Source organism: Puma concolor, chromosome B3 (assembly GCF_028749965.1).
Source record: "Puma concolor isolate L17-30 chromosome B3, mPumCon1.1.hap2, whole genome shotgun sequence".
Lineage (NCBI taxonomy): Eukaryota > Metazoa > Chordata > Mammalia > Carnivora > Felidae > Puma > Puma concolor.
The window spans coordinates 149,264,535-149,282,886 of NC_141672.1; the positions used below are offsets into that span (position 1 = coordinate 149,264,535).

Genomic DNA, 18,352 nt, shown 5'->3' on the forward strand with positions numbered 1-18,352 from the left:
CTGGATCCCGGGTGGTTACGAGTGCCCGCAGACTTCCATCGTGACTGTCACATTCATGCTTCAGCTGAATTACAACTACTGAACATCAGCTTCGACACCACTCACACGTAGTCAGAACTTAAAGTGTTAAATGTCATTTGTCAAGAATCTGTTGAAGTTTCTACCAGTCTTTTTTTCTATACATACCCAGAGTATTTGTATTTATGTGCACATTTGTGTAGGTCGGATTTAAAGGCTTCCAGATTGCAGCTGAAAAGCAGAATGATACTGTGTGTATTCAGTACGAAGGAAGCGAGTTCAGGCTGTGCCATGGGTCTGTGGTCGTTGCCGCGGTCATCAGTTGCACCAATAACTGCAACCCGTCCGTCATGCTCGCTGCAGGTAGGCCGTCGCTTGCGGCCATTTGTTCCTTTCCTGTGATGCTTTGTGTCGTAGATTATGCATGTATATCATTGTCTGTGTTTGATATTGAGAGATTTTCTGAGATTAAAAAAAAAATTTTTTTTAACATTTATTTTTTGAGAGACAGTTTGAGCAGGGGAGGGGTGGGGAGACAGGGAGACAGGGAGACACAGAATCTGAAGCAGCTCCAGGCTCCAAGCTCTCAGCACAGAGCCTGACTTGGGGCTCGAACTCGTGAACCCTGAGATCATGACCTGAGCCCAAGTAGGACACTCAACCGACTTTCTGAGATTTTAATTGGGTCTTAAGGAGCCTGACCTTATGGAAACCAATTTGACAATAAATTTCATATTAAAAAAAAAAAAAAAAGTGACTTTGACTTATGCTATTAGTTTTATTACACAGAAGGTAAATTCTTTTTATTATTACTTACATGTCTGTTAGTTTTAGGTTGTATCTGCTCCTTCTGTTAATTTAGAAGTATAGCTAATTAACAAATCTCTTGATAATCTACTAGAAGTTTACCATAGCACTGTGCTAGATTCCACTGAGAATGTAGAGGAAGTAAAAGATTATTGACAAGGATTGTAAATGAAATCAGTTGTATGTTCATAAAACAGTTCATTAATTGTACAGATTCCTGTGTAATAAATGTGAAATTTTAATTTCTGACAGGGGAATTTAAAATGGTTCATTTAGTAGAAAGTAAACAAATGGTTCAGCTAGTGATAGGTATTACCTGTGTGTGTCATATTAATTACGTATCCTGTTTTTCTGTGTGTGTGTGTGTGTGTGTATGTGTGTGTAGGATGCCATGATATCAGGCTGTACCTTAATAATTTACAGTGTTAAGGGTTTTTATTTGTTTTAAATGAAACAGTTCAACATAATAGGATGGGCAAAATAATGACAGCGAATTGATGAATTCGGACTTTTACCCTCACACGAATTGGAGGTTGTGGGTGCTGCCCTGATACGCCATTGTTTACTGTGCAGGTCTCCTGGCTAAAAAGGCCGTAGATGCTGGTCTGCGTGTTAACCCTTACATAAGAACAAGTTTATCTCCAGGCAGTGGGATGGTCACACATTACCTCAGTTCGAGCGGAGTATTACCATATCTCAGTAAGCTTGGGTAAGTGACAGTCTGCTATTTATATCGACCTTGTGTTCAGCAGTGATCGGAGCCACTTGTTAGAACCTTTCATAGGCAAAGAGAAGATAGAAAGAATACGCTTTGTTCTACCTGTTACCTTGCCGATCCCACACAGTCTTTGATGCCTTCTCCCTCGGCAGAAATTTGCTGGGCAGACTCCAGGAACAAGGCAGCGTGTAGGCTGCCAAGAGGTCGGAGGCGTGGTCTCTAGCTCCTTGAAGGGTGGGAAGACAAACGTGAGACCAAGTAACGGGTGGTTTGAGGAATGGCACCGAGTGTGCATAGTTTCTGCGAGGGGCGGGTCAGTTTCGGAAAGAGTGAAATATCCCAGCTGCATTGTTACTGGGGCAAGTTGTCTTAGTTGGCGTTTTGTGAGGTTATTGGCCCTGTGAAGCACAGGTTCGTCTGTCCCTGAACTTCATAGAGAACTCGTTCATTTCTTACATACTCGAAAAAAAAAAAATAACGGAGGCCTCCTCTGTTTTCAGGGTGTATTTTGGAACCTGTTAACTTACAGAGATCAATTCCTTTGCAAGAGTGATAAATTTAAAAATTGTGCTTTTAGAAGAGCGGCTGAGAGTAATTTTGAGGGTTTTGCTTGTAAGTTTTTAGTTCTGTCATTTTGGGATTTTTGTCAGAGACTTTCTTTGAGTTTGGTTGGTTGAGAATCAAGCGGTTTACTGTTTGGGGTTTCCGTCATGGTGTCCCTTCCGAGGCCTTGCTGCACTCCTCCCCACCAGTCCCTCTTAGGACTTTGGATAGAAGTACAGTATCAGTTTTTAAACGGTCAACTTAGAGCCCTGACGGTGATATTTGGATAATTGTCTTGTGCAAGGCGCAGGTTTTGTGGCGGATTTAGGTCACCAGATCTCGGGAATGTTCTAAATATCGGGGTTCGGGTGTCCAGTACAGGCGGCATGCCTGAGGGTCAGGTTGGATTGCTCAGAAGCCGTGAAACAGAGGTAGACACGGGGTAATCCGAGGGTCAGGAACGTTCTCTCAGGTGATCTCATTACAGTGATGGAGATGAAGACCTGTGCTTTCGGTACAAGTGTTGGAATGTTCTCTTCAATAACATCTATTTTTTGAAATGCAGATTTGAAATAGTTGGCTATGGATGTTCAACATGTGTGGGGAATACAGCACCCTTATCAGAAGCAGTTTTAAATGCAATAAAACAGGTAAAATTATCCATGGATCAGTAAGACACGGAGAGGGGTTTTCATAACTATCTTTTATTATTAAATTATAAAATATATATGTTGATGTATTTGTATTTCTGTAGTCCTTGCACCTCTTGGGAAGAGTCCATCTTAAAATGATTGAAAAAATCATTTTTAGGTACTTGAAATAATCCCTCGGTAATGTAAGCAATTATTTTAGTTCAGTTACAGGATTCGGTAGTTCCGTACATAACAGTTGTGGTAATACGCTTTTGGTTATCTTGCCCTCACACGTGCAATATTTCGATTGCTTCTATACATAGATCATCCAAAACATAGATTACCATGTCTTGAGTTGAACATGTATTTGTTTACATACGTTTCTTTTTCAGGGTGATCTGGTCACTTGCGGAGTTTTATCTGGAAACAGACATTTCGAAGGTCGGCTTTGTGATTGTGTGCGTGCCAATTACCTCGCCTCCCCACCCCTAGTGGTGGCATACGCCATCGCCGGCACGGTGAATATAGATTTCCAGACGGAGCCCTTAGGTATCCTTTTGCCTTTACGTACATACCTGTGCACACTTCCCTCCACACGTCGTATTTCTGAAATGCTCCTTAGACCGTCCACTCTGAATTATCTCAGGAAACCTTATCATGCAACTCTTCATTTCTGTACTCATGAAGAGTACAGAATGTGGAAGTAGGGGTGCCTGGCTGGCTCAGAGGGTCGAGTGTGCCACTCTTGATCTCAGAGTCATGGGTTCAAGCCCCACATTGGGCGTGGAGCCTACTTTTTAAAAAAATAAATACATAATAAAATGTGCAAGTAATTCGTTTTTTTAGCTGCTTATGTCTGAAGCACTCACTCTGGTGTTGAATAATTTACTTGGTTTCTATGATAGATTGGTAAGAAGATGTGAACACCTTGAGGGAATTGCTTTTTTGTTTTTGTTTTTTTAATTTTTTTAATGTTTGTTTATTTTTGAGAGACAGAGCGCAAGCAGGGGAGGGGCTGAGAGAGAGAGAGACACAGAATCCGAAGCAGGCTCCACGCTCTGAGCTGTCAGCACAGAGCCCGACGCGGGGGCTCAATCCCATGAACCGCGAGATCATGACCTGAGTTGAAGTCAGACACCCAACCCACTGAGGCACCCAGACGCCCCGAGGGAATTGCTTTTTATACCAAATTTCATATCACAATTTTTTCACCAGGGACTGACGCTACCGGCAGGAACATTTACCTGCAGGATATTTGGCCCAGTCGAGAGGAAGTTCATCAGATGGAGGAAGAGCGTGTTATATTGCCCATGTTTAAAACATTGAAAGAGAAAATAGAGGTAAGAGGCTCATCTGTTTCTTAAATAGTTTAATAAATGGCAGTATTTATTTCATGTGTCTTTCTGAATTTAATAAAAACTCAAATTATGAGGTGCCTGGGTGGCTCAGTTGGTTGCGCATCCAACTCTTAGTTTCTCCTCAGGTCATGATTTTACAGTCGTGGGTTCGAGCCCTGCGTTGGGCTCCACACTGTCAGCATGTAGCCTGCTTGGGATTCCCTCCCTCCCTCCCTCCTTCTCTCTCTCTCTCTCTCTCTCTCTCTCTCTCTCTCTTTCTCTCTCTCCTCTCTCTCTCTGCCCCTGCCCCTCCCTGTATTCCTGTTCGTTCACTCACTGTGCTTTTTCTCTCAAATATTTTAAAAAAAATTAAAATTACATGATTTTGAACATACAGTTTTCATTGTTAATTTTGGAGAGAGAGAACATGTGAGAATGGGGAAGGGGCAGAGAGAGAGAGAAGTGGGGGGTGGAGGGAATCCAAGCAGGCTCCATACTGTCAGCACAGAACCCCACTCGGGGCTCCAACCCACGAACCGCGAGATCGTGACCTGAGCCGAAGTCGGACGCTTCACGGACTGAGCCCCCCTAGGCCTTCCCGTGATGATGTTCTTAAAGACCAGCAGTGTGCCCACCACAGTCTCTCTTTAGCTGCACATAGGACTCTTTCTAAATCCTCTACCTTTGTTTGGATTCTATAAACGATGTCCAGTTTATATTAAAACTTAGTCTTCAGGTACTCATGAAAATCCAGAGTGCTGGAATTCATTGAGCAAATTTTCATTCATTCTGTCCGAAAATGTCTTAATTTTATAGAATGCACTATCTTAGCTTCCTTTCCAAATGAATGAGGCCTTTTTTTGGTCATTCTAATGTAAGTACCTTTTAATTCTCTCAGTCATTTTCATAAACCTCTCTTCTGTGACTCCATTTTCTCTCTGCTCTTTGTTCACCCGCCAAACCACGTTCACAGGTGGGAGACAAGCGGTGGAACTGCTTAGAGGCACCGGATTCCACTCTGTTCCCGTGGGACTCGAAGTCTACTTATATCCGATGTCCTTCATTTTTCGACAAGCTTGTGAGTACGATTTTACTATTTGATCTTTTCAGGGTTGTTACGAACTAAAAGACCTCATCAGGAGTAAATGCCTTGAACTGTTTTCACCTTTTAGACCAAAGAGCCAGCTGCCCTCCAGCCTATTGAAAATGCCCACGTCCTCCTGTATCTGGGAGACTCCGTGACAACAGATCACATCTCACCCGCGGGCAGCATCGCCAGGAGCAGCTCGGCGGCCAAGTACTTGACCCACAGAGGGTAGGTGTGTGGCCGCGGGCGCGCACTCAGCCGCCTCGCTGACGAAGAGCGTTTACGTACTGGGCCCGTTCCTTTGCCCGGTAGACACAGTTGACCCTTGAACGGCTCCGATTTGTTTTGATAAACATGGTTCAGCACCGTAAGTGCCTTTTTCTTGCTTGGGACGCTCTGAGCAGCACTTCCTGTTCCCTAGCTGCCTTGTAAGAATGTGGAGAGAAGGCATCCATCCCAGAACAGGTGTTCATCGACTCTCTGTTAGAGTAAGGCTTCCGGTCCACAGAAGGGTGTTAAGTTTTGGGGAGTCAGACTTTTGACTTTGTGCAGGGTCGGTTCCCCAGCCCCCCTGTTGTCCAGGGCTCAGCTGCACAGACATCACCACAGACCGTGTCTCGTCGCCGTATCTGACTTCAGCAGGAACTGGCCTGTTCTTGCTTTTAACTTTAGGAGTGGAAATTGCTGTTTTAAGTTAAGCCCTTGTGGTCTAAATGAACACCTGATTGGAAGCAAGAACTGTCTTTTCAGTACTACTTTGCCAGACAGTCAGCTTGGTTTGACCCACCACACGAAGCCTGATGGTTTGGTTGGAGCACCCTCCCGTTGCCGGAGTGCAGAATTTTTAAGCGTGTGTTTTGTGGACTCTGAAACCTGTGTGCGTGAAGCTAGGCTTGGTCTGTGTCAGATCAAAAGACAATGAATTTCTGCTCCTTGAGCTTATATTTTTACTAAAAGTGGATGTAAACATCACTGATAGAGGAGATGGAAATCTAAACCTAGAAAAATTTTATTTCATTTCTACATGATTAATAATATAGTGTTGTTCTTTTTTTTTTTTTATTTTTTTTTTTCCAACGTTTATTTATTTTTGGGACAGAGAGAGACAGAGCATGAACGGGCGAGGGGCAGAGAGAGAGGGAGACACAGAATCGGAAACAGGCTCCAGGCTCTGAGCCATCAGCCCAGAGCCCGACGCGGGGCTCGAACTCACGGACCGCGAGATCGTGACCCGGCTGAAGTCGGACGCTTAACCGACTGCGCCACCCAGGCGCCCCTATAGTGTTGTTCTTATCCAGAACCGTTTAGACACCAGAGACAGAGTTTTGGTAAGGGCAGAATTTTCTGTACTGGTGCCTGATTAGCTTTAGATGCTTGAGCTGTTCAAGAGCCGGCTTTTTGTCAAAGTATCGTGTAAACGTCAGTGCCGTATAGCTTGGTTGCACATGTAGTGATGCTGCAAAGCTCCTACTCTAATCTCACCAGTGCTATTTTGAAATTTGTGTTTAAATATTTTTGTGTTTAAATTTTTTCTGATTAACTAAGCTTGGTATGAATTAAAATGCATTTTGTGGGGGCGCCTGGGTGCCTCAGTCAGTTGAGCATCTGGCTCTTGATTTCGGCTCAGGTCATGATCTCACAGTCGTGAGATCGAGCCCCCCGTGTTGGGCTCTGCACTGAGTATGGAGCCTGCTTGGGATTCTCTCTGTCTCCCTCTCTCTCTGCCCCTCCCAATAAAATAAAAATAAAAATAATGTTTTTAAAAAGCCACTTTTTGGTAGGAGTTGTTAAGTCCATTTGATGTAACTTGATCAAGGTGAATCCATTTGTTACACACATGGCTTTTATTTATAGTGGTGTGAAATATAAGTTTTTAAATATTTTTTGGTCGTCATTTCTGTCTTGGTCACAATTGTGACATAACATCCACCAAAAGAAAGTCCCCACTCTTCTCAGATACATAACTTTTACGTGTTTTTTAGTTTCTGGTATGAGTTTGTCAGTGCATTTAATCCAATAGTTCTCATCAGTTAGAGTTGTTTTTAAGATCCTTCGAAACTCTCATCATCTCTATTTTGAAGTAAGAAATTTAAATGTACAGGTTTACAAAACGTATTGCCTTTACGTAAGAAACCAGGTTAGAGGCTCCTAAAAGTCGGTTGCTGGTTGTTCCTTATACTGAGTCGTTTCTTGTGCCTAGGTCACATGTGTTGTGACCAGTCCAGCAGCAGTGAACACCCATAGCGACCAGGTTACGGTGTCTGCTGCTTCCTAGTGTCGCTGTCCCCGCCGTCTGCAAGCTGGCATTGCACTTCGCTTGTAGGAAGGACCGATGGTAGTACCGGTTTTCTCTAACTGAAAGAAATCTAAAGGTTTTTGCTTTTACGGCGAAAGGCCGTTATCACCCACATATCATGTAGGTCTTTGGTAAAAGCAGAGCAGCACAGTGTGAATTTCTGGAAGGAGGTGGATAATCTTCCTTTATGCCATTTCGACTTAGGCGAGGTTTCATAGGAGTGCTCTGTTCTCAGCAGGGAAGCCAATACAAGCCACCGTTTTTTGGAGAAATGGTTGATTCCAGATTTGGAGGCATTTGGAATATTGACTGGCTGTTCGATTGATATTAAGAAATTGTGCTATTTTTTTTGGTATTGAGTAATATTTTTTGAGCGTTCATATATTTCAAAGAAAAATAGTGAGGTATATAGTGTTAATATATGTTACGTGCGTTTGCTTCAAAGTAGTCTAATAGGGGATGATCATAGAGGAGACGGGGAGAGTGGGTTGGTTGCTATAGTTTGATGATGGGCAGCTGGGCATTCACCGTGCTGTTTTCTCTACTTCTGCACACGCTTGAAATTTTCCATCATAAAAGAAGTGTTTTTGAGTAAGTTTTAAAAATCAGTAACGTGATTATTTCCCATCCGGAATGAAACCCACTTCACGACTCTCTTGTAGCCTTACTCCTCGTGAGTTCAACTCCTATGGAGCCCGGAGGGGCAATGACGCGGTCATGACGAGAGGCACTTTTGCAAACATCAAGCTGTTCAATAAGTTCATTGGGAAACCGGCTCCCAAAACAGTTCATTTTCCATCGGGGCAGACGGTAAGGACGTTTACAAAGCATTTAGGCAACTGCTAGCTAACTAGATCCGAATTTGTGTTACAGATTTTTGTGTTTCTTCTAAACAGCTAGATGTGTTTGAGGCGGCAGAGCTGTACCAGAAAGAAGGTGTCCCGCTGATTATTTTAGCAGGAAAGAAATATGGTTCAGGAAATTCAAGAGACTGGGCTGCCAAAGGACCATATTTGCTGGTATTGATTCTTAACTTTTATCTTCTTTTTTTTTTTTTTTAAGCTTATTTATTTATTTTTGAAGACCGAGTGCAAGCGGGGGAGGGACGGAGGGTGGGAGAATCCCAAGCAGGCTCTGAGCTGTCAGCACAGAGCCTGACTCCGGGCTTGAACCAGCGAACCGTGAGATCATGACCTGCGCTGAAGTTGGACGCTTGACCGACTGAGCCACCCAGGCGCCCCTTAAGTTTTATTTTCTTAAACTTGAGTTTCAGATGTTCCCTTTTATCAGTAACATACTATCAAAGTATATTTTGCTCATTTGGATTTCTCATGCTTATTTGGATCTCATATCCGTGGGGTTTTTTAAGTAATCATTTTGTACTCAACCTGGTTGCATCGTAATACTCCTGTATCAAGCTTCCTGAAGAAGTCGGTGTGGTAGAGGGAAAGGAGATCCGGTCTGAAACTGGCGGGTGCTCTGTAACGGATTACGTGTGCCCACTGCTAGTTTACGGGCCCCCTTTCCATTTACAGACTCAGACAGTGGGCCAAGTGGCCCGGTTGTACCAGTAGGAGATGATGGCGCCTGGCTGCCTGCCTGCCAGGAGGGCATTTCTCGTGCACCTGTGTCTTTGCCGAAGCACAGATGGGGGTCCGCTGGAGAGGATGGTCCGGACGGGTGCTTTCTGCCCGGCTCTCACGCACAGAGGCGGTCAGGACAGCCCTCATAGCTGTCATGGTCACGCGCACTTCATTCTTCTTGAATCTTTAATTTCCCCCCTAAAAATGTGAATACTCATAGTTGTAGGAATGAGCCCAATTGTCTTATCTTTCTGAGATACTAATTATAACTAATATGAATAGTAATTATAAGTACAGGTTCCCTTTTTTCAGAAGTCTCTTGTCGTCGTTTTCTTTGTTGGAGGCTTTCCTCGTATTTGATCCTAGGCTGTCTCTTCGGTCAGACATTGAAACACTGATTACAAGCTAGGGGCGCGGGCTGGGTTTTGTCAGTTGTCGGGCCTTGGCATCGATGGTTGGATTCCTTGGGAGAGCCCCGTATGTCCGTGCCTGCAGGTGTTCTCTCTGAGGCCAGTTTTCCCGAAGAAGGAGCAGCACTCCGGGCACAGACTTCCAGCTAATTCCCGTTTCTGATGCTGTTCTCACCCCCACCCCGGTGCCCGGTGCCCCTCAGTCCAGGACACCTGTTCTCCACAGGGTGACAGCAGCCACAGAGGGGTGGGAACTGTACTCCTCCTGTGTGGAAAGCCCCGGTGTAAAGCCACATGGTTCTTAAACAGATCCACGGGCTGCGATTGAGGCATTCAAGTTTGGGAAGGGCGGCGAGGAGGAGGTCACGGCTGGGGGTGGGTGTCCGTGAGGAGCTCCTTAGGAGGACAGCGGTGGAAAAGTTGGGCAACTTGGAGCTGGAGCCTCTCCGGCTTATTTTCTCCAGAGAATAGGTTTTTAGTTGTTGAGAATGGACTTGAGCCTTATCAGTGTCACTCTCTAAATGTTACACTTGATGATTTCTGTGGTTTCAACGAGTCACTTACCTGTAACTTCTAATCATGTCCAGAATTCACGCACCCGGTTTCCCTGTTGCTGTGGGGACGTCCTTGTGTACCCCTGTGTTCTAGGGGCTGTTTAAGAGCCAGTGCTGGGGAGCATGCACGTGGGGTCTGCCAGGATCAAACAGACCCTCCTGAGCCCTGTTGGAGTCCCAGCAGCCGCCCCACTGCAGGGCTCTCGCTCTGGTCAATGCTGGCCGAGCTCAGCCCTGGCAAGGCAGAGGGGTGGGTAGAAGTTAAGGAGCTACTTAAAGATACATAAAAATCTGTAAATACTTTCATACATTACTGTCCTTTAGTATGCAGTGTTCAGTTAAAAAAGTTTCATAGGCTACAGGTAGAATTTTTTTCCCTTTAAAATGCTCCAAGAAGGCAATGTTCAAGAGATGATTGGAAGAAATAAAATGCACATTTGTTACAGGGTGTGAAAGCTGTTTTGGCTGAAAGTTATGAAAAAATTCACAAAGACCACTTGATTGGAGTTGGCATAGCTCCGCTTCAGTTCCTTCCGGGAGAAAATGCAGATTCCTTGGGCCTCTCTGGCAGAGAAACATTTTCTTTAACGTTTCCTGAAGAACTGTCTCCTGGAGTTACGTTAAATATAAAGGTATCTCTAAGATCCTCAAGTACGTGATTACATGGTGTATACCTAACTAGATGGTTGTAAATTGAATAAAAACAATCATCGTGTCTTGTATACTAATGTCAGCGTGAATTGTAGTTTAAGATGACTGTTTCCTGTTTCTTCAGACCCACGTTAATGTAGTTGATATTCTGTGAGGAAAAGGAGAAAGCACTAGACGGTCCAGAAAAAAAGGAGACACGTGGGCTTCCAGTTATACGTGCCCGCTCCCTTGTCTTGGTTGTCCGCTCTTTCTGTCCTGATCTGTTTTTTTAATTGTTTTCAAGTTTATTTATTTATTTTGAGAGAGTGTGTGAATGGGGATGGGGCAGAGAGAGAAGGAAAGAGAATCCCAAGCAGGCTCCTCACAGAGCAGAGCCTGACACGGGGCTTGAACTCATGAACCGTGAGATCTCATGAACCGTGAGAACTCATGAACCGTGAGATGACCTGAGCCAAAGCCAAGAGTCAGACGTTTAACTGAGCCACCCGGGCGCCCCTGTCCTGATCTGCTTTTAATCCGGGCTTATACGTGGCTGCAGGAGAAGCCAGAGTTGAGTGTTCAGGGTTAGAGAAACACAGACCTTACAAGTAAGAAAAAAAGAAAAGTGGCCGATGTAACATGCAACGAATATTTAATATAAAATGTCGATGAATGGGGCACCTGGGGGGGCTCGGTCAGTTAAGTAGCCACTCAAGTCACGATCTCGAGGTTCGTGAGTTCGAGCCCCACGTCGGGCTCTGTGCTGACAGCTCGGAGCCTGGAGCCCGCTTCGGGTTCTGTGTCTCCCTCTGTCTCTGCCCCTCCCCTGCTCACATTCTGTTTGTCTCTCTCTCTCAAAAATAAAATAAACAGTAACATTTCTCGAGTTATAAGTCAAAATCTATGTCATTTGGGTGTTCTGGATGATACGGTAACTGTCACGTAGAAATATGGGTAAGAGGACCTGATTTTCTACTTGGCCATGAAGCCCGTGGCTAGCTATGTCAGGTCTTTCCAGGCAGGAGGTTTCTCAGACAGAGTCTGGCAGGTACAGTCATTGAATGTGAGGACAGCTGGTCTGAGGGACACGTGGAAGGTTTCACCGCTCATACGAGATGTTTCTGTTTGTTTAAAGACAAGCACTGGAAAAGTATTCGGCGTGATTGCTTCGTTTGAAAATGATGTGGAAGTAACATTATACAAACATGGAGGATTATTAAACTTTGTGGCACGAAAATTCTCATAGTATCTACTCAACACAGATACCTTTCCGAACTGGTAACTGCAAATACAAAAAGCCTTTTGTGCTGGATCCAGGAATCCTGGCCGTGGAGCCGCAGACGGTCCCGTGCGCTCCCCGATCTCACCGTGGGTGTAAATGATCATGAATCAACATAGTGACTGAAATGAAATCTTTCTGATTTTAAATAATATACGAATGGTGCTATTAACATTGCTAAAATCAACGTGTGAGGTGTGCTGTGGGAGAGGCCGTAAGTACGGGGGTATTTTATCAGACCATTTTGTAAATAAAGGCAGAATTTGAATTTGTGTTGAAGATTCTTATATGAATAACCTTCCTGAAGTTGTTTGTTTAGTTTTGCACCTACAAAACTGTGTACTACTGTTTGTTGGTTTAAGACCAGCGGGTTGAAATGTAAGAAGCCAGATTAGACTCTAAAATTGTGGAAATCGGAATCTGATCATAAATGGACTTTTCAGATACATTAATTCCTTTTCAGAATTGAACTGGACATAGTTGGCATTCATGTTTGTACTATAAGCCAGGGTCATCCTAGTCCCAGTCAAACCACAAGGGACAGAACCTGTCCCTGACCAGATCACCCTGTCCGGTGTTACCAAGGGTTCCTCCAGGCCCGAAGACGGAGCTGGTTGTATAGCATCACGTGTTACCGGCGAAACTACAGATCACATACCGTTCAGTAATTTGCTCCTGTGACCCTCTGGCCGGCCTCAGATGGTATTATATTAATTGGATTAGATTATTTTGCTCACTTTATGTGATACTGTTACTTCCTATAACCTATTACTTTAGGTATCATTAACCAAAATTCCACACTCTTGTAGTTGTTAAAGAGAACTTTACTTAATTGTTAAATGCTGAAATTATTTCCTCTAGACTTTTAAATTATCCACCCTAAATTATATGGTTGCTCAACTCTTAAGAATATTTTAAATGTTGGTTATTTCTTAATTATTTAAATTGGTTTTGTGTCTTTTTGAATCCTTATTTTATCCGGGATGCATGATTCTATTAATTATGTTTTTGTTTTAACCAAAGCTGACTATCAGGATAAAACACGTAAATTGTTGCTGTCTGAATATCCCGTTTTCTCTCTGTACGTGTCTGTTCGCCACAGCAAGTGTTCTGTCAACAAGACATTTGGCCACTTTTAAGAAAAAGGTTGGGTAATTAATTCTAGAAAGTCCTATGCCTTTTTTTAAATTAAGAAACTGAACCTAGCAGGCGAAAGTTTAATTGTAGAGGTGTTTTTTTACATGGGGCTCTTCTTCTGACCCAGTGAGGCCTCTGGGGCTCGGGGGCGGCTCCTGTCACACGGGAGGAGCCGTGTCAATAGGGTGCCGAAACCGCCAGGCCGGGTGTGACCGTGGAGAGCTTTGCACACGAACAATCACACAGTTGTAATCTTTTCAAAATATTCTGCCAATTGTCTGTAGACAATTACATGGACTGGAGTCCGACAGAATGATTTTTCTTCTTTATTTAAATTTTTGTAACTGTTTTTCTTTGGTACTTTCATACTGTGTTCGCGATATTTTATTATGCCTGTGTATCTGTCGGTGCATGTGTTTTTAATTTACCTGAAAACATGAATTAGGAAGGGAGGGTTTACACGTCGACTGTTAAAGTACCTGTTCCGTGCTTGGAAGAAGTGGTGACTCCAGACCGTGGAGACACCTCTGTGTCATTTTTCAGCCGCGCTGTATCACGTAGCTGTGGGCAGAGGCCTGGATGTCATCAGCGGCAGCCGAGACGCAAGGTCACGATGACACAGGTGGTCCCTGTGAACCGAGCGCTCACTTTTCAGCCCGCCTTGTCCGGGCTCTGAGCCCCGCGCCAGCGTGCGGCGGGCAGAAGGCTCTGGAGCGCGGCCACCCTCGGCGCAGAGTCCGGCTGTGCGCCCCGTGGTCCTGCCTCTGGCCGCACCCTCTGTTGGCAAAGATGTGACATCTATTGGCTCTTGTTGTTTCGTTTACCTCCTTTGTTGACTATCTCTGAGTAATTTTGTTTAAAAAAATGCACAGTGTTGTGGAAAGGAAGTATGATAGGCACACGGGAGCAGCAGATCAGTGTTGTAAGTTCAAGTACAATTTTCAAAGGTATTGCCAATAGCAGCATTGTTTTCATCTTTAAAAAAATGACGCCACCTGCCATTGCCATACTTCCTGCCTTCAGTGGTCGTTGTTCCTGTGCAGCAAAGTGCGTGGGGGTTCCCGTCCAGCCATGGAGTTGGCCATTATCACAGCTGGAAAGGTTCCAAGGTGACGGTGGTTGCTGTTACGTCTTTTGCCTCTAGGCTGACACTTGAATGAGAGGGATGCCAGTCGCCTTGGCGACTCAGTGTTTGCTGGGCAGCTGACCTCCTGGCTCCAAAGGCAGAGTGCACGTAGCTAAGAGGAAGCCAGAGCAGAGGGTGCCGGCACATGGTGACCGTGTCACGTGCATTCGCCTTCCCGGTGGTGGGTGACAGGATGACGCGACGCTAGGACCTGACGTCTTACTGTGGTTTTAAAAGACACCTGTCTTTTGCCTTTAGGTTTAGGAGAAGGTACTGAGATCCTGGGTGTTGACTCTGTCTTAGTTTGACTTGGAGTAATAAAGAGGGGGAGAGATTTAGGCTCTGTTAGTGGCTTTTTCCCCTGAAGTGTGATAGTGCCGATGTTTCTATCAATTTTACATATATGGCTATGAAACCACGTATCTCAAGTAACTATAAATCATTGTCTATTATTTAAAGCCAACAAAACAGTGTAACAGTTTTAAGTTCAATAATGTTAAGTATTGTATAAAAATATATTGGAGGCAAAGTTCAGTTGATGACAATTGTGTATATGTTATTGATGCTGTAAATTATTTTTAATAAAGAAAATTGTATTATCACATCTCTTGTTATAAAATGTTTTGTGGTGATTAAAACTAAAACACCGTAACTTAAATAGGATGGCATCCAGAAATTCCTCTTTGAGGATGTTCCCTAAATGTTAGTCATTCCCAGTGTGGCTGCCAGAGCGTGAGCCACGGTCGTCCTCGTCCCTCTGTCCAGCCTTCCTTTCTAGTCTGGGGCCAAGGAGAATGAAAAGGTGACAGTGTGCGGTGGGCATAGCCCGCCAGTGGGAACAATCGGTGAAGTTGACCTCGATCTGGGGGTTGTTCAACAGGTACATAAGTTCATGGAATCACATTTTATACCTGAGAAGTCTGCACTCTGAGTGGCAGCAGGATCCCTTCTACAAGTGACAGCCAGCTGGGCAACCTGTTCTTGAACATTCATGAGGTGGAGACTGTCCGCTGTGCTAAGCAACCCTGTCCGGTTGACTGAGTCTTGATATCAAGCTGAAAATGTAACTTACACCTACCGATTCTGGTTCTCTCTGATTCGTCTATGCCTCATAAAGCACTTTATGTATAAAGTAAACATTAAATACATAGTAGTGAAGGAGTTGGACCTGTGCACATAACTTTCATGCTATACATCTTTCATTATGGAGGTATTTTATGTTAAAGTGAAGGCTTAGGACTGAATTGGTGGTCTCATGCTATAAACTATTATAGGAAGAAATGGCTTTTTTTTTTTTTTAATGTTTATTTTTCAGAGAGTGCAAGCAGGGCAGGGGCAGAGAGGAAGGGGGACAGAGAATCTGAAGCAGGTTCCAGGCTCTGAGCTGTCAGCACAGAGCCCACCGCGGGGCTCAAACCCACGAACCGTGAGATCGTGACCTGAGCCAAAGTCAGGCCCTTAACAGACTGAACCACCCAGGTGCCCCAGAAATGGCTTTCTCTTGATGCAGGATGGAGATGCTGTGTTTTCATCGGCTTCTATGTTAGGGTCAGCTGACGGTGACACCTCTTCCCTCTGCTGGCCGCTCGTTAGTGACCCGTGAATCAGGTCATCCAGAGCTGGGAGCCGGGGCCGTGGGCCTCTGTCCTGGAGCAATGTTTTGTAAATATGGTCAGCTGCCCACTGGTCTAAAAATACCTGCCCTTACACATGCACCCCCGTGTTTATAGCAGCACTATCGACAACAGCCGAAGTATGGAAAGAGCCCAAATATCCATCGAGGGATGAACGGATAAAGAAGATGTGGTATATATATATACCATGGAGTATTACTCGGCAGTCAAAAAGAATGAAATCTTGCTATTTGCAACCACGTGGATGGAACTGGAGGGTATTGTGCTAAGCAAAATTAGTCGGAGAAAGACAAATATCATATGACTTCACTCATATGAGGACTTTAAGACAGAACAGATGAACATAAGGGAAGGGAAACAAAAATAATATAAAAACAGGGAGGGGGACAAAACAGAAGAGACTCAAATATGGAGAATAAACTCAGGGTTGCTGGAGGGGTGGTGGGAGGGGGGATGGGCTAAATGGGGAAGGGGCATTAAGGAATCTACTGAAATCATTGCTGCACTAGATGCTAACTAATTTGGATGTAAATTTTAAAAAATGAAAAAAAAATTAAATAAAAATACCTGCCCTTGCTACCACTCTTAATAGCAACCCAAGTGAGTGAGTCAAGTTTATTAAGATCTGGTGTTCAGGAACCAAGATTGGCACATGATTAGAGATGTTCTGAAGGTTCCATTTCAGCGTTCTGTGAAGTTTGCATTACAAAGGCTCATCCCACCCAGGCACAGGCTGGCGGTTTGGATACTAGAGCACAAAGGGAGTCTCACAGTGTGCCTGTTGCCAGTTTCCACTTGGTGCCAGTCCAGGTTTTAAATTATAAATTAGTGAGCTCCAGCCTATTTGTTTTGGTTTGATGTGAGTTGTTTGATAATTTTTCAAAATACCAAACCGTTAGGCTTGTGTTCAGTGTACTTCAAAATTGGAACATGTATTGCAAAAGCAGCTGTATTACGTAATCCCCACAAAATGTGACTGTGTGGTGACGATTGTGTGGTCACGGAGTTTTGAACATTTTTAACAACCTGCAATACACTGTAAAGAAAGTTTCATAAACGGCTATTATGTGTGACAGGACATCTTATGATACAAAATCGTGCCTGCAATCTCAGCCTACAGATTGTTCATTCTGTTCCTTCCAAGTTTTGATCACTGAACTCTAAGAGCCACTACCTTAAGTGTCCCAGGTGGCCAGGTGGAGATGAAAAACATTGTTCATCCAACATTGACATGACATTTATTAGACTGGTGGAGATTTTTACATTATGATACCCAGTACTGGCATTTTGAGGAAAAACATGACTTGGCAGCATATATGAAAAGCCTTAGAAATGTTCATTCTCTTAGACCCAGTGATAGGACCGAGCAGGGTATTTTAAGGACATAAATGGAAATGCACAAAAGATTTATGTATGAGGATTTATTAAAGACAAAGATGCTCATTTAAAATGAAAGGGCGGGGGCACCTGCCTGGCTCAGTCCCTAGAGCATGCAACTTTTGATCCTGGGGTTGTGAGTTCAAGCCCCAAAATGAAAGGGCAAATGACAAAATACAGTGTTTCTAAAGAAGACCTTGTGGGTGGAAAGGAGGCCACTGTGGAGCTAGTAGCCCTGACTCTTCATCTGTCACCATTTTCTGGCGGTTCAGTCTTCATCCCCATGCCTCATCCCACACGGGGTGGGGGCGGGGTGCTGTACGCGCACAGCGGAGCGGTGCATTACCTGTACGGGGGATGCTGTAGGCGCACAGAGGAGGGGTGCTGTACCCAAAGTGGGGGTGCAGTACCTACACGGGGGAGGGGGGATGATGCTGTACCCGCACGGAGAGGGGTGCGGTACCCGCAGGGGGCAAGAGGGGGCATAGAACCACGGAGGCCGCGCAGCAGGCCAGAGCCCCGACCCACCGAGAAGTCCTGCCTGGCGCCCCCGACCACCGGGATCCCCACTCCGCGGGCACACGGCGGTTTCCTGCAGGGGATTCAGGCCCGACCTGGGCCCAGCCGCGGGAAGCCGGGGCCCGCCCTCTCGCCCCCTCCATCCGCTGCTCGGACCGCGGGCCTGGGAGCGAGTGCAAGTTGGAGCCGCGGCCCGAGTCCAGCCGGAGGTGGGGTCGGCGCGCGGCGGAGGGGCGCGTGGGCCCGCGGCACTAGGGAGGTAACTTCGGGCCGCGCGGGAACGCACTCCGGCGGCAGCTGGACGGAGGCCGAGGCAAGGGAAAGCAGATTACCCCGAAGTCTGGTGGAAAAGGCGCTCTGAGCCGCGGAGGGACTCGACCCAACTGCGAGGTGCTCTTCCGGGGCAGAAAGGGGGCGGGGCGGAATCCACAAAAGCCAATCAGAAACAAGAGATGCCGTTCTGTGAGAGGTAGACGGATTCTGAGTGGGGTCACCACCGAGGGAAGGCGGGACAGAGCTGCGGAGAGCCACTCCAGAAGCCGAATCTCGCGGGCCGGGGCGGTGCGGCCGGCGGCCGAGCCTCGCCCCCCAGCACTCTGCGCTGACTGGCGGAGGGGGATCGCGAGGGGCCAATCAGAAGCCGGATAGCGCGGGCCGGGGCGTGG

At 45.4% G+C, this 18,352-nt stretch overlaps 1 protein-coding gene across 1 annotated transcript in view; it reads left to right on the top strand.

The window, feature by feature from the left end:
- IREB2 (iron responsive element binding protein 2) overlaps positions 1-14,761 on the top strand; it is a 45,180-nt gene extending 30,419 nt beyond the window's left edge. Inside the window, exons 12-22 of the mRNA XM_086711791.1 lie at positions 222-381; positions 1,399-1,534; positions 2,652-2,736; positions 3,111-3,267; positions 3,934-4,058; positions 5,029-5,133; positions 5,228-5,370; positions 8,101-8,248; positions 8,335-8,457; positions 10,432-10,617; positions 11,751-14,761. Coding sequence (XP_086567917.1) covers positions 222-381; positions 1,399-1,534; positions 2,652-2,736; positions 3,111-3,267; positions 3,934-4,058; positions 5,029-5,133; positions 5,228-5,370; positions 8,101-8,248; positions 8,335-8,457; positions 10,432-10,617; positions 11,751-11,861 — 1,479 coding nt within the window. The 3' untranslated portion in view covers positions 11,862-14,761. The remainder of the gene's footprint in view (positions 1-221; positions 382-1,398; positions 1,535-2,651; positions 2,737-3,110; positions 3,268-3,933; positions 4,059-5,028; positions 5,134-5,227; positions 5,371-8,100; positions 8,249-8,334; positions 8,458-10,431; positions 10,618-11,750) is intronic.
- The last annotated feature ends 3,591 nt before the right edge of the window (positions 14,762-18,352 follow it).